The sequence below is a fragment of the Hibiscus syriacus genome, unplaced genomic scaffold (assembly GCF_006381635.1).
Source record: "Hibiscus syriacus cultivar Baekdansim isolate YM2019G1 unplaced genomic scaffold, ASM638163v2 tig00111807_pilon, whole genome shotgun sequence".
NCBI classification, from domain to species: domain Eukaryota; kingdom Viridiplantae; phylum Streptophyta; class Magnoliopsida; order Malvales; family Malvaceae; genus Hibiscus; species Hibiscus syriacus.
Genome location: NW_024063185.1, coordinates 161165 through 174289, shown reverse-complemented (window position 1 = coordinate 174289; position 13125 = coordinate 161165). Strand labels below are relative to the sequence as shown.

Below are 13125 nucleotides of genomic sequence, written 5' to 3'. Positions count from 1 at the left end.
AATATAACCTGCATCGTTATAAAAAGTACATCGGAAATTGATATGAATTGCTATGTTGCTCAAAGTCAAGTGTCAGATACGAGAACATATTAGAGAGTTATCAATTTTTTCTATGGTTTTTCAGGTACTGCAGGGTCATATCCTCGTATCCTTGTACAAATATTTACCAAGCTTAGGGTACTACGTGATAATATTCAGTTCCTACTGCTACCTGAATCACTAAGAAAATTCAAAGTAAATTTTCTCACCACAATAAGTTTTCACGGGTCTTTTGGCCAAGCTAATCGCAGCAGCTCCGGAAGAAATGCCAACCTAAAGAGAGAGAAAGTCACAATCAAATTATAAGATCAACACTGTATTTTGTCTCCTTTCATATTTTACACATAGGTGACAAGTGTGTTCCAGTTGAAGCTAAAGAATATTGGCTCTGTTTTGCTAGCAGGAAATTTTAATCTGAATCATAAGTAGACCACTTTTCACAAGAGTCGGAGGCACAAAAGAATTGAGGAAACCCATAGGAACCAAACACAATGGATCAGGCTGCATTATTGTCTGATGCAGATATCCGAAAACAAGAAAACAAAATATATATATTAGATAACCTAAAAATGATTATGAATGGAATCCTTTAGGGACCAATACATCCAGACCATCTCAAACATATAGCCTTACGCGGATATACCATTAAAAAGTAAGATTATAACCAAGCCAGAGCCATATGTTGCCTTACACAGAGAGAGGAAAAGCACAAGCCAGAAAACTGAATAGCAAAATTTGTGGTACAGCCTTTGGCTAACAATGATTAAACAGTGGAGACAATTTTAAATGGTGCAGTTGTGTTAGGATGGCCATATACGTTGTAAATCCTTGGCAAAATCCTTGGCTCTACGGAAAATTACAGATTTATGATCCGCATTTTGAACAATATTGAGTTCCACCAATTCTGGGAACATCATCTTCATGTCCTTGCTGCACTCCAAAGGTACTTCCATGTCCTCGTCACCATGGATGATGCTAACCTTCACAGATTTTGATTTGTTCAGAATTTCCAGATGTTCATCCGTCAAAGTTGCTCCCCCACATATCGTATTGTGCATGTTATGCCATGCTGAATGATGTGTGTGCCTTGTCAAGTCCACTTCCAAGAAATTCAGTTCCCTGTACATTTGGTAAAATCATAGATACACATGTTGGTCGAAATTTCCTTTTAAAAAAAGTTTCGAAATAATAAACAAGATGATACCTCCGAAGAGTGAATAGCTTGAGAATCATCTCCCATGTCCTATGATTCCGACAAAACAGGAAACAGAAACATCTTCCCACATGTTCATACCACGACATGACGGATTTGCCGAACGCTAACGGCGGCCACAGTGTCTTTCCAGCAAGTTTGTTGAGCGCCATTAGTGAAGTTCTTGCTCCATCTTTTGCAGAAGGGAAGTATGGCTAATTGCAGCAGCACAGAAAAACAGAGACAGGTAAGAATAACATTCCATTTTATCGTTGAGACATCTCAGTTCGAAACGATTACACGAAAAAGACAATCGAGGAAAATGACGACTGGTACTCACTGGTGCAACAAGCGTGACTGATCCGACGAAGTTGGGGTATTTAGCAGCTAAGGCCAAAGCAACTACGCAGCCCATGGAATGAGCCACCAAATGAAAAGAATTCAACTGGAATGGCGAGATGACGGATTTGTCGATCATTTCAACATGATCAATCAACGTATACTTACTGTCATTTGGCTTCGGACTTCTTCCAAATCCCAGAAGATCAACGGCAAATAGCCTGTAATGACCCTTCCACGATTCGGATAGGTGGCTGAAAACTGTTTCTGTCCAAAATGAAGAAGATGAAAGGAACCCGTGCAAAAATATCACATTTTCAGCTGCTTGATCTCCTGTTGGGACCTCAGTTCCAACTGTCAAAAAAATGGTCTAAAATTACTCAGATTTCTGATTTTGAGTTTCATGCAACTCAAGAGTAGGGGTGTAACTGAAAAAAAAATCCGATGAACTGTGTTCGTGAATAATTCATATTTCCTTTGTTTATTAAGATAAGTGTGTTTGGTTCGTTTATATTTACGAATAAACACTTTTATCTAATTTTATTATATATTTATACATTTTAAATATTGATTAAAGTAGATATTAAATTAAATAAAATATAAACTTTATAGTCCAAATTATAAAGTTCAAATATCTTAAGGACTGATAGTATAATTTTATTATTTTTCTTTGACTCGTAAATTAAAAAATAAAAAATATATTTATAAACATTAAATGAATATGTTTTAGAGATATAATTGATCCGAATATAAATAAATTTAAAAATAAATAAATGAAAACAAATCAAACATGAACTATTTAAAAAGTAAATAAATGAACACAAACCTAACCTATTCGTTTGATCTGGATTAATTTACATAAATGTAAAAAGGAAATTTACCTTGCGGAAGATGTTTGACGATAACATGAAGCTTGTGAGGATGGCCCTGCTTGGTCCACGAAGCACATGAGTTGCATCCACAGTCAGACCATCGATTCACCACCAAACTTCCATCGACACCACCATCCTTCTTCTTTCTGGATATCTTCCATTTCCTTGAAAAACTTTCTCTCCTCCCATACAGACTCTCCGATAACGTTCTCTCTCCGTCGTTTCCGCAGTAACACGGAGTGCGGGCTTCACCTTCGAAGAACTCATCAACTAACTCGAAAAGCACACAAAGAAGGGCGTCCAGAAAGTCCAGGAAAAGAAAGACGAGACAGGTGAGGGAGTGGAGGAGGGTTTTGCCACACTTGCGTGTCCATTTTGCTGCCAAATTCTCAGCGGACATTGATGAGGAAATGCAGAGGAAAGTGGTACAAACGCAAGTGTGTGACAAATGGGGAAAATGAAAGGAAGTGGACAGGAAGTTTACATATGGTGATAAGATGAACGTAGTTGCTAGATGTGTCTGGAAATAAAGAAAGAATACTCTTTTGAAGAGAAAAGTATTTGGAATTTTCGTTTCTTTTTTCCCCCGAGGGTCCCAAGAAAATTACATTACTACTATTCGTTTCAAATTATATGTTGTTGAAAATGCTTTTTCTGTTTTTTTTTTATTTTTAAATTATAATAATAAAATTATATTTTATTAAGGGTAAACTACACCTGATGGTCACTGAAATTTTAGGGCTTTCACCTTGGTTACTGAACTTTTAAAACTTCAATTACAATCACTAAATTTTTAATGTGCTTTCATTATTGTTATTTTCATTAGCTACCATTGAGATGGCATGACACTTTAAAGTCTATGTTTTTATTTATTTTCCCAAAAGAAAACTTTAAGGTTTCAAAACTTGTTTCCTTCTAAATTATTAGACGTTGTTCCTCTTCCTTTCGTCTTTATTTCTATTTTTATTGACTCGTTTTTTGATTAAAAAGATCATTAACTATTCATATTTTTCATTTTTATTTCGATCGAAAATAAAAGATATAATTTTTTGATATGCTATAATCAACAATCGAATCAATTTAAAATCAAATTATGTTAATATTCTTGTTGAAAAAATATTTTCATCATTGGAATTAATCAAAGACCACTCTATTCACCATAAACTCACCAAGATCAAGATGAATTGTTTCCTTTTTCTCTTCTTTTCTCTTTACTTCTTTGTTTGCTTTTGTTATTTTTTATTGTCTTCCGCTATTGGTGATTGTGAATGTGGACAATGATTGAATAGGAACTCTTGTAGTGGCTTGAGTTTTGGTTGGTTTACCCATGGATGGTGAGGGAGTTTTAGTTGTGTTTGAGACTTAGATGAAATAATGATGATGGATGATTCAGTGATCATGGGAAGATAGTGAAGCTCTTGAGTATGGTGAATGTTACGTTTAACGACGATGACGATAAAAAAGATGTCAAACGATGATATCATATGTGATGATGTCGATAAAAGTTTAGTGATTGTAATATAAATTTTAAAATTTTGATGACCAAAGTGAAAGAGACAAAAAAGTTTAGTGACAATCAATATAATTTACCTTTTATTGATCTTAAACGTATTAACCTACTTTTGCTCGAGTTATGATCAATTTCAATTTAAGGACCAATATGAATGTTAGTCTAGTTTATCATGTTAGGTTGAATTTGATAAATTCGAGTTGAATTTTGACTTTGATGCATAAATATTTTAAAAACTTTTGGGGCCTTGCTACGAGGCTATGTATTTAATGGAATGGATGGGAACATGGCTACTTGACATTCTCCTATCCCCATTTGGTGATGGCTCTAATAGAAGTCAATAGAAACGAGACTTTTCTTACACGGCAAGGTTAGAGAAAGAGGCTTTAAAAAGCCAAAAAGTGAGCCTTAGCATAACCATGGAAATGAAAGGAAGCTTTCTGTGGATACTTCAACATCTCTACCTCTAATACGCATATCATTTTACGACAAATTATGCATTTTGCTCATGTCTCGTAGGTTTTGTATTGGATTGTTCCGAATTTTGCAAAGTAGACAATTTTGTACTAGTTCTATCCATGCTTGTTTCTCATCGACTAATCCGACCTAACAGATCATATGCTGCATCAGTAGCATTATTTACGAGCAAATTATGGCTCACGCTGCTAATCACAAAGTGCCAAACTCAAACCTATCTTATATACAAGATTTTGATCTTTTTCTATTGACCAAAACTTTTAAATATGAAATGCAAATTTCTTTCCCACCATTCCTTTTACATGATTATAATTTTATCATCTCACCGGAAATTTGCACTCCTATTACCCGACGAAGGAAAAGCCTCTTGTCGTCTAGCTCGAGGAAATCGTTTATTCCCAACATTTATTTGCGGCAGCCGAACTTCTTACGGGCTGAGTTTACTCGGCCTCCCGATTCTTCCGCTGCATCTTCTCCAAATTTAAATTGTTTCCTGGCTGCTTCATAATCAAAGCTGCGATTCGGTTTCTTCAGAACCTGAACAGTTGCTCCAGTAGCCTATACAGGGAACAGATATTTTAGCCAGCATCTATGGATCAGAATATGATTTGCCATGCAACCATGAAAGATTAACTTACAACCTTAGGCGAAGGTGGACTCTGCCCTGAAATGGCAAAATTACCTCTCACAGATATTGAGATATCATTCAAATCTGGCTCCATATGGCACCTTTTTTTGTTTTCTGTCCGAGTCAAGTCCAGATATACTGCTTCGGTGTTTAACCATACTTTATGCAGAGAAGCCGGCTGTACACATTTCTCATCAGGTCCCCCAATGCCACCATCTATGATTTCTGTTCTACCATTTGTGATCTTCAAGTTTCTCCGTCATTAACTGCTACATTCTCTTCTGAGGCCTGCACAGCAGAAACCTTACACTCATCTCAACAAACAGTAAAAATAATTAAACACTTTTTCAACCCATTGCTGGTTCATTGAAACGAACAGTAATGAGGAAGCAGCACAAAGGAAAAATACCAATCAACACTTTTTCAACCCATTCTTGAAACTAACATAGACTCTAACGCCAATTAAATAAGAGTTTACCAAATTTTATAGAACCGAACCAATTAACCAGCATATCATTCACTTTTGTAATTCCAATTGATAATTGTGTGATGAACATTATGACTTGACTTGAATGTCGTTATTTATGGCATCACACAACTCATGATGCTATTTTTATTTTTAGATGATCACAAGCCATTTGGGAATGGAAAAGAAAAATGTGATAACGCAATAAATTTAACCAACAAAATTTATCAACAATAAATCAAGATTAGGATTAGCGAATCAGCGTAACAACTCTTACCTGTAGCACGCGACCCATTTTAAGTTGTTCAGCAGCAGCTTCAAATAAGGCAGCATTCTTTATAGAATGTTTGATGATGCTAACAACTGCACCGAGATTTAGCTCCACATATGGGTGTTTAGATTTCAACAGTCGACGTAACTTGCCAGTCGTTACAGGCATCTGCTTAGCTTTTTACAGTAAGAAAAGTAGAACTAGTAAAAAACACGGATAAGTAGTAGAAAAAAGGATACCCGGTGGAAACTGATAAAAATTGAAGAGTTCATACCAATTTCAATAAGTATTTTGTTCGGCAATACATAGCCAGTACTTTCATCCTCTGAACGTGCAATACGGTCTCACCAGTCATAAAGTGCCTGCAAGCCATTTAAGTGCGACTTATAAGCCAAAGAGATGGGCATCATCTACCTAAATTTCAAAATCAGGCTTCACATCATATACATGTATCAAAACTGAAATTGGCTATATCTTGTGACTTATCAACCAATCTATTTGTTATTTTAAGAGTAAACCAAAAAGGCCACGTAAATATGAAAGCAACACAAACTTACAGAGACAATTGCTAACTGCCCGGCATGTAAACCAGCCGCCTGCAACCAATATCAAGTAGCGGAGAATAAATGCCATAATTTAGTCTGGGTTAGAATGACACATTTAAATATTCATGGAATCAGGCACTGTAGTCTCAGAAATTAACAAACCCGTATATGTGGAGATATGAATTATTTGTCAGCAGCTCTTTCTCATATAGTTGCATGCATACATCAGAACTACGCTTGTAGAGCTGCTAGTAGGAAAACCTTTTCCAGTAAGATAACGGTCAAAATAAATACCGGAAAGAAATAAAGTTCTCAAATTCATACATCCATGTAAATTTCTTTGAAAAATAGAACCAACAACCAAAAAGTTAATTTCAAGGTGAAAAATAGATTATGCATTGAAGGCTTGAAGCTTGAACAAAATAGAATGTCAAAAGCCAGAGGAATATGTAAAGGAGCACAACGCTTCTATGAATTTAACTATGATTAAAGACTACTGAAATCCCTTAGCTTCTCATAATCTCATCTCCAGGAAGGGTAAGACTATGATATGACAAGCTATGGTGAATGTAGAAAATGATGTGAATTATGATTCATAGCTTTGTACCACTACCAAAGGAGTATCACAATGTTCAGGTTCCATAGGCATTGATAGCAATTTGATTCTCATTAAATCATAAATGTACAACAAATAGTGTGTGTCTTCTGTAGCATATCTGTAATCAAAAAACATATAATAAAATCAAAGCAATTAGGAAACCTAAAACAATGAAAGTTTCCTTATATATAACTACATTAACAGAACCTTTAAACTTTTTTCTTCAATCCTAGAGAGAGAATTGTATTTTAGTGTCAAAGGAACAATCATAAATAAAATGCATAGTGTTTTTACTTCATATTGATGAGAAAATCGAAACTAGCAACTATCTACATCTTATTTGATTGTCTAGTTTCTCCCATAACAACAAGAAAAATGGCATTAATGCTAATCTTGCAGATTAGAGGGTTAATTTTTTCCTAATAAATGAATAATGACTAAAACAGAGAAGAAAACAGATGCTGGTAAAAAAAATTAATGTGACCTGAGCATTACAGCAGGAATGAGGACGCAATCTCCAATCTCCATTTTGATATCTGCAAGGAATTACTATATTAATCAACTTTAAGGAAGATAAAGCAGACAATGGTTAAAGTATAATGAAGGATATCAAACAAATTTAAACAAAAACCTACTCTTTGTTGGCAGTAATTCCACAAAAGTGTTGCAGAAGATGCTCCAAACTATTTCTTTCCATTTTCAAGACCCTTGAGGCCTGAGTACCATGCAAAAACATAAGTCAACAAATTGGTAGATATCCAACAAAAATTTTTACTTCAATTCAGACAATTATTTCATGCATATATAATTGCACTCAAAATTATGCCTAAGCATTTCCATCAAGACACTGGCACTTCTTATAAAAAAATCAAGACAATGGCACTTAAAGTACAGTAATTAGGTTCTTTAATATGCAGTGAGCAGTAACATTCCCAAGCCTATTAGGCTATAACATATTTAACATCCTCAATGAGATCCAATGAGAATAACATCTTCTTAACCATCCAAAATTTGTGTTAAGTTAGTAAACCACAAGTCCATAGTTGTCATGTATAGTCTGAAATACCAATTTCCTTCCCCCCTAATTTATTGGTGAGTGCTAACTAAGCCTAATAAATAACTTCATAGAAACACCAAAAGTTTAACAGAAAACCATCATATCAAATCTTCAAGTTCAGAGAAGTGACAAGTTGACAATACAAACCTGCCCAGTGTCAAAGAGGTTGCATATATATATATATATATGCCAAAGTCCCGCCGAAGCGACACAATATCCCAATCGGCTCCATGCATAACCTATGTGATTTGTGAATTAAGAATGCAAAAAATGTAGTAGGAAAAAATAAGAAAAATTGCAGCCATCAAAAAGGCCAACCTTCTTCTTTGTAGGATTCTTGAATACTTCCCTAAGATTGGACCAACATGAATTCATAGCTTCAATGTATCGACAATAAAATCATCGGTTCTCGTAGAAACTTGCATCAAGCAAGTCAATCCTTGGAAAGATCGGTATTGGTTATGCTCCAAATCAACCTGATAATAATTACAAAGAAATTAAACTACATGCAAAGAGTTAACATGTTACTTCATTTGATGTTGGCTAAAGTTGTGGATATGGGCCTTTTCTATGGCTTCTCTATTGGAGGGGCAGAAAATTCTTGCCAGGTGTCACAGCTTCAGTTTGCAGACGATCTTATCATCTTCTGTCGCACTTCCCTAGGACAAATTAGAAATGTGAAAAGAGTCTTGAGAATTTTCAGCTTGATGGTTGGTCTTAATTTAAATCTATCGAAAAGTCATCTATATGGAATCAATATGGAAGAAGACGTTCTGAAAGAGTGGGCAACATCCTTACGGTGTTCAGTGGGTTCTTTCCCTATGGAATATTTAGGGATACCTCTTGGAGCAAAGAAGAACTCGCTTATCCTGTGGGATCCTGTTATCCAAAGGTTCCACAAAAAATTGGCAGGCTGGAAAGCTAATTCATTGTCCTTAGCTGGCAGATTGGTGCTCCTGAAGTTAGTATTGTCTTCTCTTCCGATTTTTTTCCTATCTATTTTTAAGTTGCCGAGCAAAGTTAGTCAGAAGCTAAATTCCTTGATGGCTATTTTTCTGTGGGGTGGTGGGTCAGAGAAAAATCGTATACATTGGGTGAATTGGCAAACGATTTGTCGCCCTATTGAATATGGAGGATTGGGGGTTTTGGATTTGCAACTTACTAATCGGGCTTTGTAGGGAAAATGGATATGGAAGTTTGCAAACAAAAAAGACTCCTTGTGGAAAAATTTGATATGTAGTAAACACAATGAAGACAGACTGTCTATGTCATTTAGTAGGGTGTTTTCTCCCCATAACTCTTGGATATGGAAAGGAATTTTAAGCATCTTCTTAAAGAATGATCAAGCTGGAGAGAGTTTGAGATCTCATTCAAGGCTACAAGTGGGGAATGGCAAGTCAATATCATTTAGGAATGATGTTTGGGTAGACAATACCCCGTTGAAAATTCAATTTCCTAGAATTTTTACATTGTCTTCATATAAAGCAGGGAAGGTAGTCGATTTTGGAAGTTATGATTCTAATGGCTGGTCTTGGAATATTTGAACCAGAAGAAGTTTGTCTGACTGGGAATTGGAACAATGGTTGGAGCTAATGATTAAATTGAACAACATACAGTTATCTGAGGTAGTTGATGATTTTCTATCGAGGTCTGGGAATGGTGATGGGTTATTTTCGGTGAGATCCTGCAGAAAGACTGTAGATAAGGATCATTTGGAAAATCCTATTTGGAAAATCGTGTATGGTTGGGGTTGGTTCCACCTAGAGTTGAAAATTTTCTTTGGCAAGTAACTCATCAAAAATTGGTTGTGAAATCAAAGTTAAAGAAAAAGGGGGCTCCCTTATCTGATGGGGATCTTTGCCCGTTATGTAATCAGCATGAAGAGTCGGTCCAGCATCTGTTTATTTTTGGTTCAGTAACTAGTGAGATTTGGAATAAGTTTTTCAGGTTTTGGGATATCTGTACAGCTTTGCCTTGTGATCTTCCATCCTTCATTAGTTCTTGGCCTGATTTAATGGCGAATTCTGCGATCTGGAAATTTATCTCGAGTGTGGTTCTTTGGTCTATTTGGAATCATAGGAATTCAATTGTTTTCGAGAAAAAAGTTCTTGACAGTTCTTCTCTATTCTTCATTGTAAGATTTATATTAGCTAAGTGGTTTCTTGCCAAGTTTCATCAAGTTTCCATATCCGTCGACTCGTTAATGGCTGTTCCAACTTTGGCAGATGGTGTTAAGTGCTCAAAGGTAAAGAGTAAGGCAGTACAAAAATGGCTTCCACCTCCTGCGGATTACTACAAATTCAATGTTGATGGCGTTGTCACAAAGGATGGGTTGGTAGGTGGCATTGGGGGAATTCTTAAAGATTCAAATGGTTCCACTCTAGCGTCGTTTTCAGAATGTGTTGGATTTGGCCCTCCTCCATTGGCAGAATTGAAGGCAATTAGGAAAGCAACTGAAATTTTCTTTTCGTCGGTTTGGTCTAGTAAAGGGAGATTGATTCTGGAAAGTAACTGCAAAACAGCTGTGGAATGGATCCAGTCGCCTACTTCTGCCCTGTGTATTTTAGTAATCTAAGGGGTTGTTTGTTTACTTCAGAATGATTAAGCGCTGAATGATTCAAATACTGAATGATTCAGAGGCTCTGTATGAATTAACTCTGAATGTGACATGCTGTTTGATAATGGCTCTGAATCATTCAGAATGTACTTTGATGTTGAATCATTCAGCACTGTTTTGCTGAATCAGTCAGCACTAGATCATTCTTGTATTGTCTAGGGCGTTGATAGTGAAGTTAATTCCTAGGGGTTGTAATTGGGAGGCTGATAAGTTAGCTAAAGAAGAGATTGGGTGACTGGATAGTTTTATTGAGGATGTTTTTTGGCTTTTTTAGGGGATAGACTTATCTATTGTAATGTGAAGGCTTATTGTTGTATGAATTTTATATCAATAAATGAGGTACTCTTTTTCTCCTTACGCTTGTTGCTCCTTACCTCTTGGAAAGGGTCAATTATGAAGGGGTTTTTTAATGAGACCTCCAACTTTTATAAAAAAAAACTTTTTTTCTAAAAAAAATCTTATTTTGATGCATAAAAGGTCACATCAAACTGGTAACCTGGTTACCAGAGATACATACACCCATAAAAACACTTCATTCTATGTCTAAACGCTAACCATGTTGCTAAATTGGAACGAGCGTTATCACATAAATTAATATTAGAAGTTCTCAGATTTTTACCACAAATTCATTCACACTGCTTAATTTGGCTGCTAATTCTTTCAAATCTTTTACTTCCTCCACCAGCTTGAACGGGGTAGACTCAATCGAGGGTGGTTGTACATGCTCAATATCTGCGACATCTTTATCAACAAAATCCATAACAGACAGCTTCTCCTGAAAAAAGCAAAACAGAAAGTTTTCTTCTTTTATAAGCAGGCGCCACATATTTACCGAGATAAATCAGCTAATTGCATAGAAGCTATTGTTGAACACATTTGGATGTGTGTGAGATACTGACTTATAACAAAGAACTAAAGTGAAAATCTTTTATCACATCCATATATAAAATAGTGAATAATGCCACTCTTAGCAATCGTGTCCCTCCATCTTCTAGTTACTATTAGTAACACCAAAATTAGCATCAATAAAGAAAACAAGAAACATAACCCTGAAAATGCTTTCCTACAAACCAATGCAAGGCGCTTTAACTTTAAAAACTTTCAAAGATCACCCTATTCATCTATCTTGTCTCCATGGGAATCATTTTGACTATAAAAGCATTCAAATAACTATATTAATAAATCTTTACCACCAAAAGCTGATATACGCCATCAATGCCAATAGATATCATTCCAGCTATATCCAACTTCAATATGTCCAATAAGTTTCCCTATACTTCAACCCTCAGGAAAGCTAACCAAACAAAACTAACAGTGCTATAAATGCGAATAGAAAACAATTATACATCAAAAAGTTGACTGATCCTGTTAAAAAATGATAAATTAAACAAGAGAAAAACGAACCAGTGGGTGAACAAAACGTTGCCCATCCTCACTCCTTTGCAACCAAACATGGTCAAAAGGCTTGATCGAATTATTCACAAGTATACTGTACTCTTCCAGCGGCTTCGGTATTGTTGGAATATGAAACGGCAACTTTGCTTTCCCCTTCACCCCGGCAGCAGGCAACGGCCGTTTCTTCACCTTGACCCCAGAAGAACTCGCAAACCCACCCTCTGAGTCACCAACCGAGTCACTCATTAACCAGTCATCCCCTTTCTTCTGTTTCTTCCGGAAAACCAACCGAACCCCATCAATGTCCTGATCCGACCCGACGGTCCTACCCGTTTCCTCTCGTTTATTTCGGATATTTCGAAATTCATCGACGGGTTCCACGATATCGTCGCTGACGTCAAGGAGCCAATCGTCGGCTATACTTTGAACGTCGTTAGGGAATTCGATCGGTTTGTCGAGGCACAATGTCATAGCAAAGAACCAGGAATTTGATAAACGGGGAGCTTGAAATCGTTGAAGAAATGAAAGTCTTGAACGGAAGGGAGGGTTGGAGAAGAAGACGAAGAAAGTGTTGGAACAGAGCGTGCATGCGTTGAAGGTTCAGATGGTGATTCAATGGCGATGGGAGAATTGTCCAGTCCGTTTCTTTTAAGATGGACTTGTATGGTATGAATGTTGTTATCACTATTTTGTATAGGCATAATGATGGCTCTGCTAGAAGGCTTATTTGGGGGCAACTTAGGGAGTTGGAGCCTAGGGTTGGGGATCTCCTTTGGCTTGTGCCTGGGGATTTCAACTGTTTTATCAGTGCAAAAGAGAGCTCTGACTTTACAAATTTCATTACTGATATGTCTGACATGAGGGATTGTTTGGAGGAGATTGAGCTCCTTGATCATCAGTTTAGCGGCCCTGTTTTTTTCTGGACCAATAAACAGGAGGAATGGTTTCTTACTATGAAACTTGATAGGGTTCTTGTTAATGTAGCATGGTTTCATAGCTTTCTTAGTTCTTTTGTGGAGTTTTGGCCATGAGATTATTGTATCATTGTTTTGGGCTTGTCTGGCCTGTTAAAGATAATCTTGTGAACAAGCCCAAGCCCTGGATGCAGCGACCGAACTT

General features: G+C 36.4%; 1 protein-coding gene and 1 pseudogene across 1 annotated transcript; both read right to left on the bottom strand.

Moving 5' to 3' along the window:
• Positions 1 to 727: 727 nt before the first annotated feature.
• On the bottom strand, positions 728 to 2927 carry LOC120171006 (probable lysophospholipase BODYGUARD 4). Its single transcript, XM_039178827.1, has 4 exons — positions 2452 to 2927; positions 1572 to 1924; positions 1244 to 1446; positions 728 to 1158 (listed from the first exon to the last, which is right to left on the bottom strand). Exons 1-4 carry the CDS (start codon positions 2840 to 2842, stop codon positions 840 to 842), a joined length of 1266 nt encoding a protein of 421 aa, XP_039034758.1. The 5' UTR covers positions 2843 to 2927; the 3' UTR covers positions 728 to 839.
• A 1925-nt stretch (positions 2928 to 4852) lies between these two features.
• Positions 4853 to 12882, bottom strand: LOC120171007 (annotated as a pseudogene).
• Between the last annotated feature and the right edge of the window lie 243 nt (positions 12883 to 13125).